The 27,592-nt window shown below is 42.7% G+C and overlaps 1 protein-coding gene across 2 annotated transcripts in view; it reads left to right on the top strand.

Annotated features, from left to right (window-relative positions):
- UBE2Q2 (ubiquitin conjugating enzyme E2 Q2) overlaps window positions 1-27,592 on the top strand; it is a 90,092-nt gene that overhangs the window by 2,542 nt on the left and 59,958 nt on the right. For both annotated transcript variants that reach the window (XM_059714761.1, XM_059714762.1), the window contains exon 2: window positions 25,316-25,420. In XM_059714761.1, the coding sequence (XP_059570744.1) occupies window positions 25,316-25,420 (105 nt within the window). The remainder of the gene's footprint in view (window positions 1-25,315; window positions 25,421-27,592) is intronic.

Below are 27,592 nucleotides of genomic sequence, written 5' to 3'. Positions count from 1 at the left end.
GTAGTGAAATTGCATTGCCTCTTTCCACACTGCAGCTTGGTGTTGGGTGATTTAGCTATGATGAATCAGAGCAGGAATCTAAAACTGTAAAAAAAGTAATCTGGGCTTTCTGCAGCTTCGTGGTATCAGTTTCCTGGGCCACATTATTACAGTCACTTGTTTCACTGAGCTAGGTCCCTTATTTACCACTAGCTTCAGCAGCATGTGATCTTGCCACAAAGGAACTGAAAAAGGTTGTTTCAGACGTACAAGCCTTGGCTCCTGCACTGAATAGAGGTCAAAGGAAAAGCTGCTTGGGAATCTTATTTGGGGTTTTCTGTGGGTCCTGGTACTTGCCAAGATCTGCCAGTTCTTGTAATATTGATGATTTGGCTGACTTTATTTTATTTTTACATATGGGGAGGGGAAACTGAGGCAGAGAAGTTGACTTTCTCAAGGTTAGGTGGGGAATTAGTGGTAGAGCCAAAAAACCCCCAACAACCCTGGTTTCAGGATTTCCAAACCTGAAGCCTTGTCACAAGTATACCCTTTCATTCCCCTTAAGGCCTGAAGAGGCAGAGCATATTCTCTGTAGCAGACAGGCTGTGGCTTTGACTCTTGAGCCATAAGTACTTCCAGCTTTATCTATTACATATGGTTGTCTAAAATTCATTCTGACTCCTTATATTGCATTGAGGTTGGTGTTTCTAAAGAGCTGGGTCAAGACACTCCAGGATTTAAAACTTCATTTCAAGTGACAGTGCAAAAGTTGGCAGTAAACATCTGTTTTCTCTGGAGAAATTCAGCATTTTTGAGGCGTTATCTCCACATTCTGGAGTTGCAGTGCAAATATGTATCTTGGGTAATTTGTCTCTCCTATCCAGCTTAACCCTTACAATACTCGAAAAACCCTCTGGGATAGTTTCTTCACTTTGGAGGAGAGTGCCTAAGAAGCTCTGCTGCTTTCCTTCCTCCTTCATGATATTGCAAAGGGTAATATTACACTCTCTGTTTAGCACCGTTTTCAGTGTAAAAAAAACTGACAGTGCATATGTTCAGTACTTAACATGAACCTTCTTAGAATAGGCCTCTGGGCACCTAAAGAATCCTATTTGTAAGGGAAAACTAACTAACTAACCACATGACACTTTTCATTGTGTCATTTATCAATAACTTTATTATGAGACTCCTAGTTTGCCTTATATAGTTTGGTGGCTAAACAAGCAGTCTAATGGTACATTGAAGTTAGAAGGGAACTTTGATTATTCTGGGACAGGAAGTCCTCAGGAACTGCTGGACAAAGTCAGAATGCGAGATTTGATAGTTGAAGTCTCGTATTTAATCTTCACAGAAAATTTCTTTCAACTATTCAGTCTAGAAAGAGAAGGCAGAGGGGGTAGAGTCTACAGGGCAAAAATGCCTGAGCTCAGGGCATGCATAGGATGGTCACAAGGAGTTCGGTGTTCTAAAGGGCAAAGTATGTGACCTGGTATTTCCCACTGAGATGACACTTTCACTTCGGAGACCCCAGAATAGTGCCTCATTGGGGAAAAACAGCTTATTGAACTGTCAAAGCTCAGTGAATCTATATGTTTCCAGGAGTGCAGCACCTCTAATGCTTACAGATCTTGCTTTTATGTTGCATGTCTAACTAACTTCATGGCTTATCACTTTATAGAGTAGGAGTGATCAAATCTGTCCAGGTCAGAGTATGAGGAATTTCTGTCCTTTACTCCTGTCAGGAGAGTGACATACACTGGACCTTAAATAGTTAATCCATTTATTTTCAAAGAGGGCTCTTCAGGGTGGAGTCCATCCCAGTCAGAAATACTGTTTCTTAGTCTTGAGTGCTAATTATTGAACTTGTTCAGGCTGTGTACTTGTGTGCTTCCATTTGTGCTGCCAACACCAGTATGTTGGAGCTGTTTACCATGTTTGTGCTTCCTCTGTAGTTAGCTGAGACCCATCTTACTCTGGTTGAACAGACTTTTCCACTATACACTCCAAATGGATTTAGTCTTGTCTCATGATGTGTTTTGGGGGGCATTTATGGACAAAAAGTAAACCAGTGGATTTTAAATAACTTACTGTACGTATGGTAAATACTTTGTTGCATATCTTTGAGCTATAGAGTTTTGACTGGAGATGCCAAATGGGTCTTGCCTGGTACCTAAAGCTAAATATTGTGACTAGATGTTTATCTTTCTTCCCCTTGAACAAGAATAAGCCTTTTATCTGGGCTAATCACAAAGAGGCAAAAATCCATTTATGTAGTAAAGTTCTTTTTTTTTAAGTGGCTTAATTTTTTCATTTAAAGGCTCATTTTTGTGAATAAATTGCAACTTGCTAATTGAGACCAACACTTTGTACCAATTATTCTTACAAGAAACACTAAATTAATTCAACAGGTGTATATTGGCTGTGCTGTTTTCTGCGATCTCTTTAGAGTGAGAAGCTGGGCTCTAATCTCTGCTAATATCTGTGCAAGGATAAAATTCACTCCTGTGCAGAGGGCCAGCAAAAGATCTGTGCACTTAAGTTGCAATTGAGGAATTTAAATGGGTCTTGCATTGTACATTGGACCTGTGCCAGTCCTCTGCACAGAGGGAAATTTTGCCCCAAACGAACACCAGACTTTTGTTTGTAGGGGTACCCTTCACAAATCAACAGAATTCAATTCCTGTAATGTGACTGATGAAGGGACGTTATTGCTCTTCTGCTGGAAAGAGGGATCATCTGCCTTCCATGAAAAGAGCCTGCTGCTGTTAAATCAGAGCTGCAAACTGCTGTGAAAGACTTAAAAGGATTGATGTCTAGAGATAATTGCAATCAATGGGAAAGGACTTTACTTTTCATTCGAAACCCAAACAGACAAAGGGACAGATTTTTATTTTAGCTTGAAACATTTTGATAATTTACAGTATAAAAATTGGCATATCAAAGCATGCACCTGTTTTCCTGAGTGTTAGTATTAAAAATTCCTGTCCCTTCTAGGTAGTGCCATCGAAGCTAATAACTTTGAAAAGGATGTTCAGCTTGTACAGAAAATACAATCCCATAATGAACAGGCTATGAGCTCAAACTACAGAACCTCTGTTAATATTGTCAAATCGCTCATAGTGACTCTTATGGGCTTTTTTTATATGCAACACAAGAAATTAAGAGAAAGCTACTAAAAAAATCACCTTTTCCCTTTGAAGAAAATGAATATTGTAATTATTCAAATGATCAGACGTTTAGAAGTCCAGGCCAAATGGCATCTATAACCTTTGTGGCAACTACCATGTGATATAATATTTTATGATACATAATTTAATGGTAGTGAGGGGTTTCCTCACTTCATTTAGCAATATACTTTGCAGTAATGTAATTAGGGTGGGACAAGTGGGGTACCAGCTCTGAGTATGAGGGGGTATAAGAATCTCCCCTGCTGGGTGTCTTTGGCATGGAAGGGGCAATCCTGTGCTGCCACTGCCCAGCTATAGGAGCCAGGCAACTCAGCACTACACCAAGCCATGTATCGGGGGTGAGGGCCAAGTGGGGTAAACAGTATTGGGCACCCCCTGCATTCCTCCTGGGAGTCCTTGCCAGAGCAGGCTCAGCTTTCTACTCAATATGTATGTATCCAGGGGCTAGAAGGGAAGTGAATGGGGCACTGGGATTGGGTCCCAGGGAGCCTGGCCATGGTGTTACTGCTGTTGGAGGGTAGGTAAGGCTACCACAGTCCTCCCTTCCCCTGGGTTCAGCATACCCTTATGTCCCTGCCCCAGGTACTCCTCTGATGCTTTGGACTGTCTTCTAAATATTCTTTTTCCAAAGTAGCAAATAGGTAATACTAAAATGCAGTGGATGCTGTTTTTAGTTGTATTTCATAGAATTGCAGAACAGTAGGCTTGGAAGGAACTCCAGGCAGTGATCTAGTCCAACTCCCTGATCAAAATGGGATCAGCTCTGACTAAGCCACTCCAGTCAAATGCCTGTCTAACCTGCTCTTAGAACTTGTATATGACTGTACTGCAAAACTTTGAAAAATGTGACCTTGCTATAACAGGGGGTGGTTTTTTTTCGGGGTTTTTTTTTTGGGGGGGGGGGGGGGTTGGGGGCAGGCAGGGGAAGCTTCCCCAGGGGAAGCAAAAAATCAAAATTTCCCCAAACTGAAGAATTTAACTGAATGTTTCAAGCTCTTTTGACATTTCCTGTTCTTTAATTGCACTTACAGGGCAGTGACTCTAACAAGAATACATGACTTGGTGAAGGGGTTTTAACCTCTTTTAGTAAGTGTACCCCTGGGGGTGGCTCGCAGCTGGACACAGAGCGCGGCAGTGTGGGGTGGTGTGGTGGAGCTCCGTCCCCATCCACTTGCACATACCCCCTCGCACCTTCCCAAGTACCCCCAGAGGTACATGTACCCCACGGTTGACAACCCCTGGCTGAGGGGTTAAGAGCCTTGCCCTATGCATAATGATAAATTGCTGTTAAAATATCAAATAAAGTCACAGATATAGACCCCATTCATGTAAATAGGGTTCATGTGTTGCTTTGTGCATGCAAGTGTAAACTGAAAGAATGTCTATAGTTTCAGGTTTAGGACCAATGATCCCCAAATAAGGCTTATTTTAAAAATGTTCCAGATCAGCTGATTTTAAATGCTGAATTTTTAATCATTATACCTGCTTAGATGGATTAGAATTTAAAGCCTCCTAATGTTAACAGACCATGAGGTCTCTGTAAAATTCTGAATAGAATAGTCACTGACAGTCTTTGCAGGTTTCTTAACATTCACTTCTGCAGAAACTAAACTTGGCATAGTATTACTTCATGAGATGCCTAGAAGGTATTTGATTGCATAGACTGGCTATTTGTGTTTCATGTTGCCAAAAAGATTGGCTTTGGTCCAGGTGTTGAGCAATAGCTTTAATATCAAGCAGAATGCATGCAAGTAACACTTCTAAAAAAGGCATTACTAGTTCTGTGTTTAATTTAACAAGATGTATATAGCAAGGATGTTCACTCCAGCTGCTTCTAATTCTTTTTCATTATTAGAACCAGCCCCTATGTCAAAACTTTATTTTAGTTCAGTGGAAAAAAGGGGAAATGATGCAATTTTCTGCTCCCCAGTTGCATCCTGTACTGATTTTTGCTTTCATTCTCAGAAATGAATCAGATTGACTTCCAGAGTGGCAGAGCTAAATAATATGCACTTTGGGTAGAACTCCTTACCAAGTCAAAAACTTTTCTTCGTGGTGGAAAGAATGTCTTCTCTCTAAGATTTTGTTACTCCAAGTTTGATAATCCAAGCTCCTTCAAATTGATATTTGAATTCCAGCTCAGTTCTCCTTGCAAATCTGTCCACCTGCCATCTCTGTATTGAGTCAGTGGGTGAAGCGTGAACCCTTTATTCCCTTTTGTTATAACATACAGCCACTTACTTGTTAAATCTGGTCTGTCTCCTGTGTTCTGAGGGTAGAATTTACTTTGATAGCTTGCACCATAATCTTGTAGATAAAATCACTGTGGAGGAGGGGGAGAAAGAGGGACTTGGAGTACCAAATTAATAAACTGAGTAGTACTGCCTGGTTTCATACTAATCAGAGATGCCTGGAATCATGTTCCATTCCCCTATCAATAAAAGCCCGTTAGTATACTGTAAATTCTCAGATGATTTGTCCCATCTATTTTTAATGACCGCTAATGAGACTTCCATAATCCACCTGATTTTATAGGCCTAAAACTGCAGAGGATTGCAGGTGTCCTTCTGAGGGACTGGTGGCTTTTTTGGGGTACAGGATAAAGGGTCCAGTTGCCTTTTGATGAAGCTTAATAGGTACCTGATCTGTTTGAAATCATAAGTGACTGAGAGGATCGGCCCCCAGAAATTCTGCAATTTCAAATTTACCTCTGATCTTCAAAAAGAAAGGAGAGCAAAGGACTCAGCGTGGACATTGGTGTGAAGAGACTGCTTTTCTAATAGAGCTGACCTTTTAAGAACTGCACTGGGAGGCAAGCAGGTGGTGTATGTTGTAATTTTGCTTTTGGCCTAGCTTGAATGACTGTCCAGTTTCTCTCTCTCTTTGGTGGTTATCTCTTTAAATGGTTGTGAAAGGCCTGACTGCTATTGGTCATTGTTTATCAACTTTTATATAAGTTAGTTGAAAAATTGTCATGTCCAATTAAAATTTGCTTATGCCTGTAACGTGACTAAACATTCCTTTGTTTAGTCAAGTATTTGCAAGGGAAGCAAAGCTTTGAATGAGAAACTGAAATAGGAATGAATGAAAACTGACTGCTGTCTTCTGTTTTCTCTTTAAAAGAAGAACTTCTAAAAACAATGGCAAAACTAAGGTATGAACATCAACAACTTAAGGGTTTGCTTAAACAATTTTTGCATTAACTTTAATTGCTTTGGTTTGGTGCCAATACAATTAAATTGGCATAACTCCAAGTGTAGACACAATTATGCTGAGATAAACATCTTTTCATAACAGTCCTCTCAAGGGATTGTGCTGATCTAAACGTATTTGATCCAGACCAATAGAGTTAGATAAGTGCAAAAATTGTGTAGTTGGACTTGAAGTGCCCTTAATAGAGGTAAAGAGAGTGGCTTGTGGCTTAGGTTTTTCTAGCCTGATGTTGCTCCTTTAAATAATGACCTGCAGTGCACTGGTACCCTACACCACAGCATATGCAAGTATATCTTGGATCACCATAGGCAGAATGTTCACAAAAAAGTTTAATCAGAAATTCTTGTGCATTGCTACACTGCCTGCTATGTTAATTATTTTCTTTTTCTGGCTCTTTACAATCACCTGATGAAAAATGGTTTGTCTTTGAAAGTTTGTCTAACTATTGCAACTACAGTTGGTCCAATAAAAGATACCACCCTGGGAAATACTTGCCTCTTGACATATGATAGGCATTTCAGGGGTCTAGATATTCTAGAGCAGTAGAACTCAGCTGGTATTGTAATTCACAACAAGGCTGGGGGTAGGGGTAGGGGTGTGGGTGTAATGTAGTTCTCCTCTCTCCATTTTTTACTGTAACTGAGAGTTGAGTGTGTGAGAGTCTGGGGTGGGGAAAGGTGGAATAAATAGGTAGTGGATGTTCCTTGGCTGCTGGAATCTACAGGCATAGACAGAATTGAATATTTTTACAGAGGTGGCATTTCAAAAAACATTTGCCAAGCATTACCACACAGTGGTGTTCAAGATACCACAGACTTCCTTGAATGTTGAAATAAGAAATAACTGTGGTAACATGTGGTATTTGACTTCTTAATGGCAAACACTTACTACCTGGCATTTAACCATACTTTAAAAATCTGCAAGTGAAAGATGGGGTTCTCCAATAAACAGTTTGGATGTCAAACAAAAAGTACACGAATTGGCCATTAGAATTGTCTGTGAATATTGGTGTGTATCAGCTTTGTCAGGTAGTTGTGGTGTTTGGGTTTGTTTGGTTTTGAAGGATAGCTGAGAACCAAGCACATGTTGATTGGCACGTGGCTCAAGCTTGAGGGACCAACGACAGAGCAGGGATAGCGGTGGATGAGGGAGAAAATATAACATTTAGTGTTTTAGATGGAGCTCTTAGTGAAGTGTCAAAAACAAGTACAAAAAAGCGAGCCTGTTCTGTGGCTGAAGGGCCTGAGAGTTAAGTTGGTAACAAAGGCTGGCAGTTCCAAGTCTGGGTGTGGGCAAGTAATCTTAAATCACAATTTATCCCCGGGGGTCAGTCCTGGGGCTGGTTTTGTTCCAGGTCTTCATCAATGACCTGGAACATGGCATAGAGTGCCCCCTCAGCAAGTTTGCAGATGACACCAAGCTGGGGGGAGCAGTATATACACTGTCTAAGTTGCTCTGAATCCCAGTCCTACCCTCCAAATTGGAGGATTGGGCGAAAAGAAATCTCATGAGGTTTAACAAGGACAAGTGCAAAGTCCTGCACTTAAGACAGAACAGTCCCATGCACCAGTACAGGCTGGGGGCTGACTGGCTGGGCAGCAGCTCTGCAGAAAAGGACCTGGGGGTTACAGTGGGCAATAAGCTGAATGTGAGCCAACAGTGTGCCCTTGTTGCCAAGAAGGATAACAGCATACTGGGGTGCATTTGGTAGGTGTGTTGCCAGTAGGTCAAGGGAAGTGATTATTCAGTAGGGGTGTGTAAAGCGGGCCATATTCGATTCGGATTCGGGGGACAGTAATTTGATTTGTTGATTTGTATCGCTGTCCCAGATTCAATTTTGCCAAATCTGGATCTGAAGATTTGATGTTGATTTTGGAGAATCAGCGATTTGGCCATACAGACAGCTTTTAAATATAAATATGTTTTGTACTTTGAGGCATGTAGAAAAATAATATGAGTGTGGCTTGTGAACACTGAGATGGTGGGGTGGATGGAGTGTCCAACAAGAGCATTGGGGGGGGGGGGACCCATGTGCTCAGCGACAGACCCAAAAGTACTTCCAGTCCACTTCCGGGTCCGCTGCCAAGCACATGGAGGGGGGCCCCCCTCACTTCCACCTCCCCATCCCCAGCTTGGCGATCAGCCACGGGGGGACCACGGGTGCCCCCCCAGACCCAGGAGGCACCAGTGGCCAAGCCGGGGGGCAGGGGAGGGTCCCCCATGCACTCTGTGGTGGACCCAGAAGTGCTTCTGGTCCACTTCTGGGGTCTGCTGCCAAGTGTGCTTAGGTGCCGTCCCCCCCTGCACTCCGCAACGCTCCATCCACCCCAGCATCTCGGCATTCGTGAGCCACCAGGTACCTTGAGGTATGTAGAAAAAACATTTAAAGCTGTCTCTATGCCCAAATTGTCAAATCTCTCTGAATCAATTTGGAAGGTTCCAGTTCGATTCGGAGATTTGGTGTCTAAATCGAATAGGCGACCAAAGCTTTGCACAGCCCTATTATTCAGCACTGGTGAGACCACATCTGAAGTACTGTGTTCCATTTTGGGGCCCCTACTACAAAAAGGATGTGAACAAATTGGAGAGAGTCCAACAGAGGACAACAAAGATAGTGTGGGGGCTGGGGCATACGATTTATGATGAGAGGCTGAGGGAACAGTTTATTTAGCCTAGAGAAGAGAAGACTCAGAGGGGATTTAATAGCAGCCTTCAACTACCTAAAGGGGGGGGGGGTGCTGAAAGAAGATGGAGCTAAACTGTTCTCAGTGGTGGCAGATGGCAGAACAAGGAGCAATGGTCTCAATTTTCAGCAAGGGAAATTTTGGTTGGATATTTGGAGTCTTCTCACTAGGAGGGTAGTAAAATGCTAGAACAGGTTATCCAGAGAGGTGGTGCACTTTCCATTCTTGGAGGTTTTTAAGACCTGGCTAGACAAAGCTTTGGCTGGGATGATCTAGTTGGGGATGGTTCTGCTTTGAGCAGGGGTTGGACTAGATGACCTCCTGGGGTCCCTTCCAACCCTAACTTTCTATAATTCTGTGATTCTATGAAAGCCAAGAACCATTTGCACACTGGTGCAAGAAGGGAGGCAGTTCCCTTGTGTTGTCAGAAGAGGTTTCCAGCACTTGATGGTAGTCCACACTAGGAAAATCTATGATTCCTTGAAGAAGAAGGGACATAAGAGGATGTGGGCTTTAGAAGATAGACTGTACAACTAGTGTAAAAGCAGAAGTGACATCTGTGAATGCCAGGCAAAGGAGTTGGCTTAAGTGGTGCATACTTTGTCTTTGAAATTAGCAAAATCATGGAAGGAGAAAATGGAGGAATGCTGAGCCTTTGATATAAGAACTTGGCATTTACCACTTAGTATATTCCCTTTTCTTTTAAATCTTCCTCTAGCCATATAAAAAACCATATCTGCTCCTCTCATAAAATGTAAGTAGACATCAGCAGTATTGGTAAGCATGCTTGTCCACATGACAATAGAAATAAGATGGTTGAATAACTTGACATACAAACAGCATAGTACAGGCAGTCCTCAGCTTGCGTTTCTAATTACAACATTTCGCACTTACAATGTTTATAAATTGACACCGTTTCAACTTTGACGTCCGTTTCAACATTACAGTGCTTGATCCGGTGCGACACCATGCCAGCAAACAAGTTCATTGTGTCGCTGATCTCCCTAGAGAATAGCTGTCCAAACTTCCTTGGATGCTTTCTTTAAGAAAGCAGCCAAGACTCCAGAAGAACTTGCAGCCAAGACTCCTGAGAAGACTACAGCCAAGAACCCTTCAAAAAGTCCAACCAAGAGCCTTTCAAAAAGTCCAGCGAAGTCACCTCGAAGTCCTTATAAATCAATATGATTGCTATTTACAATATAAATACATTAATGTAGCTATATTACTCATCTATAATTGATCTGAGTACAACATTCTGGGGTATTTTTAGTGAAATAGGGTATCGGGCCTTGGTTCAGGAACCAAATCCCCTATTTATAACATTTTCTTATGAGAAAATTGGTTCATAGTTAGTGTTTCCACTTAAGATGCGGTTTTCAGGAACCAATTGTGTTGTAAGTCCAAGGAATGCCTGTATTGATTTAATGTAATTGAAGTTCCTTCTTGCACCAGCTACATAAATTTACCATGTCCAGTAGTCATCATATTTCTAGGTGAAAGTTGCTTTGTACAGATGATACTTGTAAGAAGGCATGGACTAGTATATAGAGTAATTGGGTTATGTGCATGGATCAAAATACTTATTTGACAATCCAGAAACCAGTTGTACGAATTCAGGTAGCAGACAATGAGAGAATATTTGTGGTTTTAGTTCTTGAAATAAGAATTCCCTGAAAAAACTGACATTTAGATTATGGTAAAAACTGACAAGTCTCATCTATGCTATAGAATTCCTGACAAATCATGGGTGTGGATATGCAAGATGCCTTTTATGGAGTAATTTGACTTTGCTCTGCTTTTACACTAGAGAGAATACCTACCATGGAAACTTATGACAGTGTAAATCATTATTCTGCACTAATTACCCCTCTGAAAGTGAGAAGCACCAGTGGTGTGCCTACTCACCTAGTAGTTTAATCCCAGAATAGCTGTTTTCTTGTTGGCCAGTTGCTGTGTTAGTGCTTATTACAGGTAGCTAGTTTTGGAGAACAGGTCTTTTATCTCCACTTATTTTGGAGTCACTCAGAAAATTATTCCATAACAGCTGTTTGTGTCTGCACTGTACACGAGTTGCCCAGTAACACTTCCTAGTCTTACCTACATGGAATATCCTGTGCTGCTGGCTAAGGAGGCCCCTGAACATGGCTTCAGTACAGGTGTGGTTGAGGACTAAAATTGTTTAAAAGCAGTCTTTGACCTTGACTGCTAGTGTAGCAAACAAACCATATTGTGCATTTTAAATTCTGTTTAGCCATAGCATGGTTACAGTTACTGCAGACTTCCTTATTTCCTACCTGTGGGGTTATCATCTAAAAAAAAAAAAAATGGAGGGATATCCATTTAATTGTGAATTTGCTTTTTTTCTGAATAGTTATTGACACTTCATTTTTCATATGACTATGAGTGTGACCCTGTGTGGCTTATGCTGTTGCTCTTTCCACCTTCTTGCTTTAATTAAATCTATTCATTAATTAAATTTCTCTTTAGCACTAGACAACAACTTATAAACAAGCTGTTTTCATTTAACAAGGGGTTGTGGCAGCTGAAATGTGTGCAGAAGGGCAGACTTCCTTCCCCAGCCATAAATTCTGCAAGGCAAATGTGGTGTTTTTTTTTCTTATTGCAGTCAATAAACCAGTAAGTATTCTATACATCACAGATGTCAAACTCATCTGGCCCCATGGGCCAGAGAATTGATGTGAGGCTGGTCCATGAGCTGGATGAATGGGGTTAGGTCAGTTGTGCCCTTGCCCCCCACTTCTGCCTCTGCCAGGGTGGCTCAAGTGCACATGGCCTTTCCAGCTGGTCCAAGACCCAGCGGGAAGAGGCCCAGCTTCCCCAGCACTTGGCTGCAGCCATGGTAAGAAGCCAGGGTGCTGGGCTTCTCGCAGTGCTGCTAGGGCTCCAGCACTGCAGCCCTTGACAGCTTGACTGCCAGGCATTCAGGTGAGAGCACTGCTGGAGCTCTGTCAACGCTGCGGAAGAAGCCCATCATCCTGGCTGCCACTGGGAACAAGCCGAGATGCTGCTGGGACTTGAGCACCTCTGGTTTTGCCCAAGCACTTGGCTGACACCAGGGAAAGGTTCCCTGTCATGGCCTGATTTCAGCTTGTTTGACACCCCTGCCATTATAGCGTGTATAATACATAGCCAGAAGCATAATTTCTCATAGTTGGCTATAGAAACTTTTCTTCCAAGAAGCCTAAAATTGATACATCTACCATGTTTGTGCTCTTGCAGTCTGTTACACACATTCTGGCATGTTGTAAAGTACTTTAGTCCTGGAAGGCTGATTTGTTTTTGGAAGAGTTTTAGGGCTTCAGGAATATTTTAGAATGGGTATCTGGGTAGAAATGTACATGTCTGAAGTAATCTTGACCTACATTATTTTATTTGTTTAGAAACTTAAGAACTATTAGTGTCTGTCATCCTTAGCTGAAAATATTATGTGAAAGCTAGCTATTGCTTTCACATAATATTTTGCATTTTATTTTGCATTTCCTTCTGCCAAAATAATGCTTTTAATTTTTAAAATGATATTTACTGCTTTAACATTTTATTTCAGCTACATTTACAGCTCTGCAACAAATGCAAGAGACTTCTATAGAACTAACTTGTATACAAACTTGCCAGCTACATGCTTCTTTTAGTATTGGAATGACTTCCCACACATGGAAATTTTGAACTTGAAGTATTAGATAACTTTTGCGTGTATTGAATGCGATGTTGTAGTCAGGGTCTAATGAATGCTGGCACTAGCACTTGTCACTGAATCCACATCTGCTGCTGCACTGTGCTCCAGAACCTAAGCTTCCAGTTTTTTTGAAACTTCGCTAGCCGACACGCTTGTGAAATAAACACCAAGATGTGAACAGCGTATAAAGCAGTACAGAGGTCTGCCAGAGTTTGTAAAGTCTAAGATGATAGCTTAGGTATGTGCACTGCCTCATTCTTCTTAAAAGGGGTGTAAATTGTGAAACCTAAACATTGGAGTTTAAATGTTAGCAGCTTGTCTGCTGACTTAAGCAAAAACATTTAATTCTTACCACAGTGGCGCTTCACAGTAAGGGCAGAGGTCACCTGTGTGGAACACTGCTTGCTTGGGGGGTTGGCCCGTGATGGTGGAATGACCATTGCAAACTCTGGCATGGCCTTGTCCACCAAATGTGAACTTCTGTGTAAATCGAATCAATCCAAAACAAGACACACCACTGTTCCTGCTTCTCCTGGGGAGATTTTGAGAGCGTCGCATGACAGTATTAGTCCTATTGCTGAATGCGCTACTGGAAAGTACTTGGTGTTACAGTTACAGTGAGTCTGGTAAGACCCAGATAGGATTGTGGGATTCTATTCTAAGCTCCTTCCCACTCCTTGCTCAGATAACTAGACCCTTGCCTGCCCTTTCTGTCACCACCAAAACCTCCAGTTTCCTTCATGGCTCTCCTACAGTGTGTTTGTGTACTATCAATACAGTATTTGACATAAAGCTTCAGCAGAATTTCTGGTCTATTGCATGAGTGCCATGTAAGGCAGGAATGTGTCACAACCCATATATTCCTTTTGATTTAAAATAAATGGGACTTTGACTGGAGGGAAAATGACAATGAAATAATGATTTTATTGCACAAAAAAAACAAAACAAAAAACTTACTTCCTATCAAAGGTAGATCTTGTGTGCTTTGCTTAACTCTTTCATAGCATCTGATACAGTAGGCTATCACTTATGATAGCTGCCTTGCTGCATGAGAGAGTCTTTAAGGTACCACCTTGCCCTAACTTGTCTTGTTCAGTTAACTGTGAACCCTAAAGAAAGATTTATTTATTACACATAAATAGCCATTTTATTGGGTTTCAGACATGCCTAACAACCTTAACAAACCATCAGATGAAAAAATTGGCTTTGGTCTGGGTAGATAAAATGCTTAATTAAAAGCAACTTTTTTTTTGTTTTTGTTTTTTAAATGTTGAAATTGACTGCCTATTTCAAGGAATAAATTTATTAAAGTATTAAATTAATTTAAATAAAATTCTGCATGAATGAACTATCAAATCTTGGTGAGTTAAGGGATGCTGCCTTTTTAATTGTATGGAGAAGTTAACTTCTGCATATGATTCAAGTTTTAAAAATGTCAGTGCAGTAAGTCGCCTGTTTCAATCTGATACCAGCATTTGGTCCTCTGCATTTGGAGAGGAATTTACATATATAGAATATCTGTTGTGCAAAAAAAAAAAGCCTTTTGGTTTCAGTTAAGCTAGCAGAATATCTTGGAAAATTTCATTTTGAAAACTATTGTTTGCTCCTTCTAATCTATTTGGTGTGGACTCCTTTATGGTTTTTTGTTGTTTTTTGGGGGGTGGGGGGGTTTGAGTAGTTAGGTGCCTAGTAAGTTCTATCAGCATCTTACCCCCCCTCCCTTCTCTCACATTTTTCCCCCTCCCAAAAACCCCCAAATGTTTGAAAATATGGCCAAAACAGTTCCTCAGATAACTAACTGTAGTTAATTAGGTAGTATTTCAGTTCTTAATACATTTTAATGCTTAAATAGTTTTATTAACTATCAGTTTAAAGTGTGTTTTTGATACAAATGCAAATAAAAACATTGTACAGTAAATAGAAAATAGTGAATGATGCACTAACATAACAGAAACTAATACAAATAAATGTTAACCACCAACTGACTGAATGCATGTGTAGTACATTCTCTTCATAAGCAAAGATTGATGGGCAGTGACTATGTCCCATACTGAGAACCAGCCTTCTCCATAGAAATCAGTTAAAGGATAAATATAAATCAGAATGAAGATTTGACTTGGCAATACTAATAGTTTTCCTGCTTATTCTATCTAAATTGGTCCAGTTTCACTTCGGTAACACTAGTATCTGTCCAATGAAAAATGAGCCATGTGCAAGTGGTTTTTGTTTTTGTTTTGTGTGTGTATGTTAAGTCTGAATCAATATTTCTGATTACAGATTACAGTTGTCTGGGCTCATCTGGGTGGAGATATTTGGTATTATTTCTCATTTTAACAAAAATAAGATCGAGACTCATTATGTGCACATGCATGTGTTGTCTCAGAATATGGATTGGACTTCCATTGGTAGCTCTGCAGAATCAGTTGATAAGCTCAAAGTTTTCAGTACTTGAATGATAGTCTGCCCCTCATTTGGGAGTTGTTTGGGTTTGTTTTTTTGCCTATAGAAGCCAAACTTGTTGTTATTAAATCTGTTATTAATTTTGACTCAAAGTTCAGATTATAGGAAATAGCACTAGTTCCTGTTAGTTACAACAGGATATTTTAAAAGAAAAAGATTCTCCTCTGAGTGCTTGCTGTTAGGTACGTCTGGCTGTGGCTGTGGATTTGCCTCTAGTGCTTGAAACTTTTTATTGCATACAAGTCCAGCACACATGTATTGGGCCTCATAATGTTCCATAATGCAAGCATAAAGGGTGGCTCATTTTTATGCCCCTTTTTCCTCTTAATTGCCTTGATTTAGAGTTTTTACCACCTAATCCAGACTCTTGGGCCTTTCAGAACTTACTCTCTCTGTTTTTTACTTCCCATGCCACCCCCCACCCGGACTCCAGCGTGCTAGCAAGGAAATGGCAGAATAAAAATGTGCGTGCTTCCATGTGTTATGCCTCTTATAAACCAGTATTATGGCAACTAGCAGGAGAGTAGCATTTAACTGTCCCAGTGGAAGCTAGTAAGGTTACATCCCCCTCCTGTGGCATTTATTTAATGGAGCAGTTTTTCTTTTTCATATCTGTGTAGCACAGAATCTGGACAAGCATTTGGGGATTTTGTCAACACAATCCAGTCTAGCTAATACAAAGACTGACCAGAATGTGGTGATACCGTGAATTGCAATTGTATCAAGACAGGCTGAATGTTTACAGCCATTGTCCTCAGCCTCAATGCACTCAAGGTGTGATGTCATATCACAGGATGTCCGTGTCCTACCAAGCAGTTGCATTATCTTGGTGATCTGGACAGTACACAGATCAGCTTGTAAAAGCTACCCAAATCTAAGCATGCATGCTGTGCCTTTTGTGACAAATTCCTGCTTTTAGCTGTGGAGGTCTCTTAAAGATTGCTATAAGAAAACCACTGTTTAATGTGAGCAGTAATTGCAGTTAAACCATATATAACTTCTCCGCACGTGAATTTTGTGGCAAAAGGTGAAGTATTTTCAGCCTTCTGAGAAATAACAGTACTTAAAACAGCAGGTATCCAATATAATTTAAGAACTGTGATTGTGGAATTGCTTTCCTAAAATATCTTCCCATAATTAGGCAGTGAGTTATTTAGAGATGTTTAGATGAAATGTGGTGTCCTATTGGTGCTCCCTGCTTTCCTGCCAGTCTCTTGTAAATACATTTTAATTGTCTGACAGATTTTTTGGAAGGACTATGTTGGGAGTAGTTGGGATAGCTTTACAAACATGAGCTTTGTCTCTTTTATAGATGTTTAAAGATCATAGCTTTTTTGTTTTACATTGCAAATGCATATGAATAGTGTATATGTATCTGTGTTGATGTATCACAGTTGGTATTTTAAGTGTGTATTTACATTCCATATTCCAAAATAGATAGTGACTCTCTCTACTACAGCTCAGCTGTCATAAATATGGGACATTTTGTGCTGATCTATGGGAATCTTAATGTCACTTAACCTTTTAAGATTCTATTCACTTTAAAATCATGAAGTAACCCTATTCAGACAGTGGGTTAAAAAATGTCTAGACAAGCTAAAAGTTTGGTTATTAACCATTTTAAAATGCATGGTAAGAAAGATCTAAGATTTCAGAATTTCCATGGTGAAACTTTAATACCTTGATTACATACAAAAAATGGAATATGCATATACATACATGATTAGTGGAAGCTAAAATAAAGTTGATGAGTATTGATATATGGGTTTATATTGAACTTGAGAGTGCTTTTTCTGCTTCCTTCCCCCCCCCCCCCTTGAAGCAAGCGCCATTCCATTAATGTTATAGTTAGTATATTGTGCACTGTGCCCTGTTTATTTTGTTTTTAAAAACAAAATTGAACATTCAGGGTTAAACGGGATAAAAGAATCGAAATGCCTACTGCCAAACTCAAGTCAATAAGACTTGTTCTATCTGCAGACAATCCAACTCTGTGGATTAAGTGTTGGAATGAGAGGAAAGAATAAGAATATTGTATAGTACAGGACATTGATGCATATTGTCAACTATGCCACCCCACTTTAAACTGTGAGGACCAGTGGCTCCACAAATCCAATGCCATCCTCCATACTTGTCCTTTATGGCAGTGGTGCTCAAACTTCTTTTTTTTCCCCCTACCAGGACCCATTTGTAAACATCAGTGGCTAGCCCTGACCCAGTGCCCCTCACTCCTGACCTGCTGTCCCCCCTGACCCATGCCCCCTTGTGTGTGAGGCACCAGGGGCTGGAGGAGAGCCCAAGCAGCCGCTCTCAGGCTGGAACTGTGCCAGCCAAGGGAAAAGCCATGGATTTGGAAAACTCTGCAACTGTAGGAGCCATTTTAATAATTTCTAAACATGGTTGGTAAAAGCTTTTAGTTTAAGGCCATACTTCTCAGTCCTTCCAGCTAAGAACAGACATTCAAAAAACCTGAGCAAGGGCTGCTGCACCTGTGCCAGGCAGACCCCATTGGGGTCCTGTGCCAGTGGGAGGGGGGTATTAATCCTCTACCTCCCTACTCCTTCACCTCAGGGGGCCACCTGGCCTGGTGTCTGGCCATACCTCTGCCCCTGCAGCTTGAGCTGGAGGGGGGAAAGCCTGGCGGGGGCTTCTATGCAGACCCTGACTGGAGTCCCATGCAAGTGAGAGAAGGGAGAGGGGTTAATTCCCCCTTCCTGCTCCCCACCTTTGCCTCGCAGGGCTGGGCCAGGATCTGGCCATGCCCTCCACCCCAGCGCAGGAAAAAGCCTGGCAGGGGCTGCAGTCCAGAGCAGGGTTTCCCACCCCACCCCCTTCTCAGACAGCCAGAGCAGTGATAGTGCTCCATCTGCGGTGTAGAGGGGTGGGGCCAACTCTATTCCACTGGAACAGATGACACGGTCCAGCCCAGCCCAGGGCACAAAGCATTTTGGGATGCTGGGAGACTGAAAACTTAAACCCGGAAGGGGTCTGGGACAGAAGTTCCTTTAAACTAGTCTGACCTAAATCAGTTAAGTCCAATACTACATTGAACTGGGTTTATCTTAAACCAGTTTTGGCCATTTTGAAAGAGGTTTATGTGCACTGAACTTCTGTTACCAGTTTAAGCCAGTTTCTGATCACTTATACCTGTTTGTGTAACTACTGTTCTTAGCCTCCATGTCAGTCTTCATGTCCTTAGGATGGGGTCTAAATCTTAATTATGAAGCTGGACTTAAGATAGCTGTTCAGGAAGAGTGCTCTGTAATGTCCTGCCTTCAGGCTGCGGACTGAAAAAGGATATTATCAGCTTGCTGTCCTTCATTCATTAGATCTGAAATGATCTGTCTTTCTTTCTGGAAGTCACTTTCTTGCTCTAAATTGAGGGTGGGCATTTATTTTGACTGGAGGAGGAGTTTTGGTGAGCTGTTGAGGGTTGCACACAGTCTTGTAGAAGATAGGGTCTTCAAGAGGAGGTTAGGTTGCATAATAGCTCAATTTAAAGTCTTACTCTTGCATATTGTGCAGGGGAAGGCTTGTGGAGGGGGATGTGGGTGTACATGTGGGGGGAGGGGGGAGCTGCCCATGCACTAGGTCCTGGGAGCTGGTTGTGGGTGTGGGGGGAGCAGGGAGAAAGTCTAGTGCTAACAAGAACCAACTCAGACATGATTGTATTCCCCACTTATTTAAGTTGGGCAGTGGGTACTTTGCATTTTTTTTTAAAAACAAACCAGAAACTATGACCCTGATCCATCTGCCCTGGCACATCAACATCTTACAAATAGAGGTTGTGGGTTTTTTGGCACTCTGCCCAAAAACATTGCCAACCTCTGATCTAATACAATCTTGACAGTCGGGTGGTAGGAAGCTGGTTGATGCAGGGTAGGACCCAGAGAGTTCTAATGAAAGGGTCTGTCATCCTGGTGAGAAATGGGCAGTGGTGTCCCTCAGGGGTCCATGCTTGGTCCAGTGCTTTTCAACGTCTTAATGATTTGGATGTGGGGGTAAAGAGCTCACTGGCAACTTTGAGGATGACTCCAAGTTATAGGGAAGCATGGTCACACTTGAAGATAGGCTACAGATACAGGCAGACCTAGACAGGCCTGGCAAGTTGGGCAAATCAGAACCAGATGAAGTTCAACACTTGAGAAGTGTCAAGTGCTCCACCTGGGGACTAACAACCCCCAACTTACAGGCTCAGTGGCACCAAAATGACTAGCACCACAATTGAATTCTCATTAATAAACCCCATTCTCATTAATAAACTGAGTGACTGTGGCATTGAGGGCTACACAGTTGGATGGGTCAAAAATTGGCTGATGGGGCATACCCAAAGTGGTGGTGGATGGGTCGTACTCAACCTGGCAGGATGTGAACAGTGGGGTCCCCCAGGGCTCAGTCCTGGGGCCTACACTGTTCAACATCTTCATCAGTGACTTGGACAAGGGGGTGGAAAACACACTGTCCAAGTTTGCGAATGACACCAAGATGTGGGGAGAGGTAGGCATGCACAAAGGGGGAGAGAGAGGCTACAATTAGACTTAGACTACAGAAGTGGGCGGATGGTAATAGGATGGGCTTCAATGTGGATAAATGCAGGGTGCTGCACCTGGGGAGAAGGAATCCACAGCATATATACAAGCTGGGGAACTTCCCCCTTGTGAGCACAGAGGCGGAAAGGGATCTTGGAGTCATTATTGACTCCAAGATGAACATGAGCTGCCAATGCCAGACCGCAGCCAGCAAAGCCAACTGCACCTGGTCGTGCATCTAAAGATGCATCTCAAGCCGGTCCAGAGAGGTGATACTCACCCTCTACACGACATTGGTCTGACCTCAATTGGAGTACTGCGTCCAGTTCTGGGCACCGCACTTTAAGAAGGATGTGGCCTGTCTGGAGAGGGTTCAGAGGAGGGCCACCTGCTTGGTTGGAGGGCAACAGGGCAGGCCCTACAAGGAGAGACTGAGGGACCTGAACCTGTTCAGCCTCAGCAAGCGGAGGCTAAGGGGGAGATTTGGTGGCTGCCTACAAACTCGTTAGGGGAGATCGCCAGCAAATAGGAAGGGTCCTATTCCCCCCAGCAGCACCTGGGGTGATGAGGAACAATGGCCAGAAGCTGCTGGAGAACAGGTTCAGGTTAGATATTAGGAGGCACTATTTCACTGTCAGGGTAGCTAGGATCTGGAACCAACTTCCTAGGGAAGTGGTCTTCGCTCCTACCTTGGGTAAATTCAAAAAGAGGTTGGATGAACACCTGTCTGGGGTCATGTGATCCCAGCGTGTGCTCCAACCTGTGGCGGGGGGTTAGTCTAGATCAGGCTTATCCAACATACAGCCCATGGGCCACCATGCGGCCCGCCAAGCCATTTTATCTGGCCCACGGCAGTGCCATGGTGGCGCGGTGCGGAGCTGCGGCAATGCGGAGCCGGTGGCAAAGGCAGGGCAGGTAGGGAGCACGGCAAGGCGGGCAGGGAGTGCTGCAGGGCATGGAGCCGCGGCAGTGAGGCGGGCAGAGAGCACGGAGGGAGCGTGGCGAGGCGGGCAGGGAGCACTGTGGAGCAGAGCCACGGTAGCAGCAGGGCCGCGGGGAGGCAGGGCCGGCCTGCAGGCCCCAGCTGGCAGTGAGGGGAGGGGAACTGCTTACCCCTGCGGGGCCTGGGGGATCGGCTCCACGCAGGAGGCCAAGCAGTGGCTGCTGGCAGTGCCAGCCCACGCCTGCCTCTTCACCCCCCCACCCCCACCCCTGCCGCTTCAAGCCAGCCTGGCTGCCCTGCCCTGCCCCACAGCAAGGCGGTGCCTGCTCCCCCGGCCAGTCTTCCCCTGGGCACTGTGGTTCTCTGGGCCCGGCTGCCCACGCATGAGGCCCTGAGGGGGCCGTGCTGCTGGGGATGGGAGGAGGCCGGTAGGGTCTGCGCTGGCCAGCAGAAGCGGCAGCAGAGCCATGTGCTGCTTGGAATGGGACGAGCCTGCACCGGTCAGTCCTGAGCAGCACACGGCTCTGCCGCTGCTTCTGCTGGCTGGTGCAGACCTGGCCGGCCTCCTCCCATCCCCAGCAGCGCATGGGAAGCCAGCTTCAGCTGCATGCTGCTTTTCCTGGCCGGTGCTGACCCGGTTCTGCCCAGGCAGATCCTGCAGCGCCATGTCAACCCGGGCATGGCACCGGCAGACTGGGCGGGCCCTGGGTTAACCCTGGCCTGGTCCTGCAGCTTCTCCAGCCCCAGGTCAACCCAGTTGTAGCCAAGCGGCTCCTGCAGCACCATGTCAACCCGGGCATGCATGCCATGTCAACCAGCACCATGTCAACCCCTGCAACTTCATTGGTGTCAAAGGTCACATGACATCATTTCCTGATATGAGACCACTTCCTGTGACGTCTTTGAATATGGCTCACTGGCCCACTGGGTGATAAAAAAGTTTGTGATCTGGGCCCACATTCCAAAAAGGTTGGACACCCCTGGACTAGATGATCTATTCAGGTCCCTTCTGACCCCGAACTACTATGAAACTATGAAAGGGACCTAGGGGTAATAATAGACCATAGTATGAATATGAGCTATCAGTGTGATGCTGTAGCCAGCAGGGCAAACAATATTTTGGCATGCATCAACTGATGCATCTCAGGCAAAACCAAGGAAGTTATTCTTCTGCTCTCTTCAGCACTGGTGAGACCACAGCTGGAGTACTGCATCCAGTTTTGGGTGTCACATTTCAACAAAGGTGTGGTAAAGCTTAAGAGAGTTCAGAGAAGAGCCACTTGTATGATCAGAGACTTGCAAGGGAAGCTATATAAGGAAAGGCTGAGGGACCTGGGCCTCTTAACCTAAAAAAGAGAAGGCTGAGAGGGGACTTGGTAGCAGCGTACCGTTACATCAGGGGAAAACATCAAGGGCTCAGTGAACAACCGTTCACCAGGGCACCCTCAGGGAAAATAAGGAGTAATAGCCACAATCTCTTGGAAGACTGTTTCAGGCTTAACATTAGGAAAAAATTCTTCACAGTTAGGGTGTCCAGACTGTGGAATAAACTCCCTCCAGAAGTGGTGCAATCGCCTACCCTGGAAATCTTCAGGAGGACGGTCACCTTACCCCTGTTGTCTTTCCTACCTAGTACGGGGGGGCTGGACACGATGATCTTGCAATGCCCCTTCCAGCCCTTACAATCTATGAATCTTTAAATCTGCTTTTATGGTTCCAACGTTTGAGAGGTTTTTAATGGCAGAACCATACAATTTTGAAGATGGGATGATGTCTTTTTAAAGACTAGGAACTTCTGAATGCACTCTTGGGTACTGTAAAGTAAAAAAATAGATGTGATTAGTGAGAAACAATACAAAGCCACAGATATAGTATGCATTTGGACACTTCTGTGCATTTAGTGAGTTTGCTGATTTTAAAACCCAGTCTTGCAGTAGCGCTGAGAATTTTGATTTCGGTTAATAAACCATATGCAGGGTTTTTTTCCTTTTATGGCTGGTAAAATCATGTACCACTGCACTTGTAACTTGGAGTAGAGGTTTTTATGGGGTTTTTCAGGGAACTGAGTAAAAAGGCCTTACTTGTATACTGTGAAGCTGGGGGAATGGGAATAAAGTTTGATGTTTAGTACTAAACAGTGCAGTTCAGCAATTGGTTGAAAAGTAGAATATGCAGCCTGGTCAGTAGCTGAGAGGTTTGAAACTTTGGGGACCTCTTTGTTTTGAGATGGAGATGTGCACGTCCATATAGACATAGTTTGAAATGGGGATGAGTAGACAAGGTAACCACTAACTTGCATGTCTTGGCTCCCTCTCGTAAAAGATACTTAACGCTGCACTTCACAAAGACTTCATAGGTGATTGAAGTGATGTCTTGGTATTTCAGTACTCTTATAAAAACCAGTATGTTAAGACATTTTCAGCTTTAATTGCAGTTGCCTGACAGCAATAGAATACAACATTTTTCTGAATTGTTTTCCCCTCTTGTTTGCTGATTTAAGACCTAATTGTGATTTATTTATTTTTTTTGGTTCATTTGCATGCATGGGAGAATCTCCTAACCCTATTATGATTTCATAAATTGCAGCAGGTTTCTTTACTGCCCTCGAAGGCTGCATATCGTGCATTCCTGGGTTTTTTTTTTGGTTTTTTTTTTTTTTAAAGTACTAGTGACCTGCCATTGTTCTTTATTTAAACCGCTTCAGTAAAAAAAAGTCATAGAACAAAACAGCAAGTCCTTGTGGCACATGAATTTATTGGGTTTTTTTGTTTGTTTGGTTTTTTTTATGCTTGTGCATCTGCATGTGTAGTCCAGTTTGCTCTTTGCATCCAATCAGATGCAGTCCTACTGATGTTAGCTCTTCATTGGAAAGAGTTATTTGCAAGTGGCCCTCAGTAAAGGTTTCTTTTTGGTTTTTTTTTTTTTTTAGGTTAGTTTTTAAGAGTTCTGAGAACTAAAAAGATTGGGGGTGGGGGACAGTCCAAACTACATTATATATAAGATATACTGTTAAAAGCTGAGTTACTGTATTTATAGTTTCCTCCCCCATTCAACATGGGCAGGGGAAGGAGGGAAGCTCCTCATCTTGGATTAGTATACGAGGCTGAGGGAGGGGAAGCAGGTAGTGGCTCTGGCTCCAGCTCTGAATTGGAGTCACAGCTGCAGCATTTGTGCACCTTGCTGCCGCCTGCTGTGCTGCCCCCCCCCCAATGGCTCCTTAGCCTCAGTTGTGGCTTTAGCTCTGGTCCTGCTCTAGCCTGGGGCACGGTGCACGCTATGGCTCCTGCCTGTGTGTAGTCAAGCAGCAGTGGCAGCTCCAGTCCTGGCTTAGGCTCCAGCTCTGACATGGTCCTGGGGCTGGGTCCAGAGTCAGCGTGTGTGTCCTGGGCTGAAGCCGTAGCCATGTCTGAGGATAAGTGGCAGGGGAAAAGGGAGGTAAGTTACTTCCCTCCCTGCCACAGCTATCCCATCTACAGCAATTCGGGGGTGGGGTATGAATTTAACATAGGCCTCCAATAATTAGATTTTAGACGCAGGGTGTTTGTTATAATTTTTCCTCATCTAACAGCTTATTATTGAGGGCTTGCCTTATATTCAAAGTAGCTTTGGATTCATGTAAATTTAGTAGCTTCTAAACATAAGACAAGCCAATTCTTAATGTTCTGGTAACACAGCTCTGTGTGTAATGTGCCTAAAATGTATTAGGCACTTACCTAATTGAAAAATATATTTTGAGCTCAATTGATACCCTGAAAATCTTGTTGAAGAAAAGTTTGAGGCATGCTCTACAAAAGGTCATCTTTGCTCTGGAAGGCCTTCTACAAGCCTTAAGTTGCTGAAGCAAAATTTTTTAAAATGGCTCCAGGAGTCTGGGTCTGGGAGGTGAAGTGTTGAATAGGCACTCAGGTGCACTGTAGGTGTACTGTTGGAGAAGTCCTTGTTCCACAGTTAACAGGGCGCTCCCTCCCCCGTTCTGTGTGGAAGTCTGAAGCTCTTAATTCTTAGTACCGTCAATATCGATCCCTTTTCAACAAGCACTTTTTTGCTTATTTAAAGAGGGTTAAAGCTTTATTCAGAAACAGGAAGTTGGGACGTAGGTATTCTGTTATTTAAACTCTTTATTTCAACAAGGTTAAGTCTCACTTGTGATTAGTAGTGACTGCCTATACTAAACTGCTTGATTCTCTTTTTTTTTTTTTTTTTCCATGGTTCCTCCCCTACATCCTACCCATTTCATCTGGGTCTAAGCTTTCTAGCATCTAGGGAGGGAAGCAGTTGCAGGGGTCAGGTGCTGGGGGAGTTAAATGACCTGGCTTGCCCCTGCCACCACACACGCACCTTTTTACCCTCCCCACTTGCTCCCCATCCATCCCTACCACCAGAATTACACTTGTCTATTGTTTCAGAAGAAAAATAGAATGAAGTTTAATACTCCAACAGAAATATACTTGAGTAATGAGTAGTAAGTTTGGGGTAGAGAAGCTGAAAGACACAAATATTTCCTTTTAAACAAAATGCTTTCATTCTATCAGTGCTACATATTCTAGTACATTAAAGTACAATATGACCAATGCAATATTGCTAGACCACTGCTCTGAACACATCTTAACTGTCTTTTATTACAGGAATCTTACCCCTCTTCTTCACCAATATGGTTTGTGGAATCAGATGACCCAAACCTGACTTCAGTGTTGGAGCGTTTAGAAGATATCAAGAAAAGCAATACTTTGGTGAGACATTTAGTTTTTTCATTAGTCTGACTAGTAACTTCCTAAGATGTCAAAAAAAACCCTTCTTTTTGGCTGCTCGTACTGCTTTTCACATCAGAAAGCAGATGGCACATTGATATCAAAGTGGATCACCAGTAATCCCAAAAGATTCTAGTATGTGGGGATTTTTTTTGTTTTTGTTGTTGGTTGTTGTTTGTTTGGGGTTTTTTGGGGGGGGAGGTTTAGATGACTTGAAACAAATATCTAGGAGAACTTGATAGTTTTGCTAATAATGTTGTAACTTGTTCTTGCTGAAAATTGGCTACATGATAGTTCTCATATAAGGAAAAAAGTTAGGGTATTATTCATTGATTGCATTATACAAAAATTATAACTATTGGGACAAAACATTGTGTAGTTTTAGAATACTTGTGCTCCATATTTCACCTGGAACTGTGGTTCGTGCAGCTGGGGAAATGTTCAGGTTCTTCCAACTCCCTTCTCATTTTTAGTAGGAAGGACTTTAATTGGTAACTCATCTCTGACTGTATGTTTCAGGCCAGTGCTCCATTTCAAAATTGTCTTAAACTTGAGAGAAAAACATCACATATGGATTCTGTCTCAGTCTAATATTCTGGAGTACAAGTTTTTTGTACCATTTCAAAGGTGTACAGCAACATTATTTCTGACTTGGGTGCTCTTAGGTATAATGATGAGATTGAAGTAAAGTGTTTTGACTTAACACCTCTCATTCTACCCAAGGAAGGAATGGCTTATTTTCATATTGCTTGGAGGAAGATTTCAATGAAATGTACTTGGTCTCTTGAAGAGAAAAAAAGAAGAGCATTACAATACATCAGAGAGGAAATAGATGTGTGGTTTTACTACTTTAAAAAAACCAAACAAAGATTTGGCAAGTTTCCTTTAAGCTAAAACACTCGTTTTCAACCTATGGACTATGTCTAAGGGTTCTACTAAAGATGACTACGATGAATCAAAAGTATGTGAATACCCACACTTACAATTCAAAGGGATCTACAACTTCATTCGCAACTTCCGAAGGGGTCCTCAAATGGAAAAAAAAAATTAATCACTGGGCTAAAACATATTTAATTGGTTAAAATGAGATGTCCTGTACCTTAGGGAACAGTCTTAGTTTTGGTCTTGTCAGAGTGTTTAGCCTGCCACGGATATGAGAGAAAATATTTAGATTCTTCAGGATACTAATTCCAAAACTAGTAATTGAACAACGTTCGTTTATTCTGGTGAAAAATGAGGGATTTTAAAGTAATCACTTTTCCAAAGCGTTTAGCAGTATAATGTCAGTTATAGGTGGCTTTTAATAATTTGGATGTAAAAAAATGCACAGTAAAAACCACCTCTAGTAGTACCTTTTTGCTACTTTACCTAGCCATTTCTGTTACCAAGAAATCAATAACTGAACAGGAAATTACGTATGCTTCACAATAATTAAAAGGAATATCACCTTAATTACTTGGACTCCAACAGGGTACATAATGCAGTCTCTGGGCTTCCCTTACCTCCTTTGGCTTCACTTTCTGCACCTGCAGAAAGTGGGGTGGGGCAGTGCAGTGCAGCGCAGCACAGGGGGGCTGAGGGTGAGCTCAGTCATGCGAGTGTACAATGCAGCAATAGGGCAGGAGAATACCTGTGCAGCCCAGGGACCCATGGGGTATGTGGCTGCTGGTTGCTTAGATGTTGGACAGCCCTGGTGTATATCATTATGGCTGCTTACGAAGGTTTAAAAAAAAAAATCACACACTTTACCAAAAGAAGCAATGTGGTAGTTCAACCCAGATCTGCAAGCGTCTGTATAGATCAAGTGCTTCAGTGGGGCTTTTTGGTGCTTTTATCGATAGCTGATTGAATTAGCTTTTGGATAAAAGCCTCACTAAAGTGCTCAATCTATACAGATGATGGGCGAGCCAGATCCAGCTAACACAATGCCTGTTCCGGTCATGTGCTGGGCTGAGGATGCCAAGGTTAAAATCCATTTTTTTTTAAACATCTGTAAGCAGCCTGTGTGACTATTTTGCATCAAAGCAGTAACTTATTACAAACTTGTGGATTACTATACTATGGAATTTGGTATGGTTGCACATGGAAATTTTGGGGTACAAAAAAAAGGTACATATCCCCCCCACCCCCAATACCTCTTGAGCTGATTGGACA

The sequence above is a fragment of the Alligator mississippiensis genome, chromosome 11 (assembly GCF_030867095.1).
Source record: "Alligator mississippiensis isolate rAllMis1 chromosome 11, rAllMis1, whole genome shotgun sequence".
Taxonomy (NCBI): domain Eukaryota; kingdom Metazoa; phylum Chordata; order Crocodylia; family Alligatoridae; genus Alligator; species Alligator mississippiensis.
The sequence above is the reverse complement of the archived record's forward strand: the minus strand, read 5'-3'. Positions and strand labels throughout refer to the sequence as shown.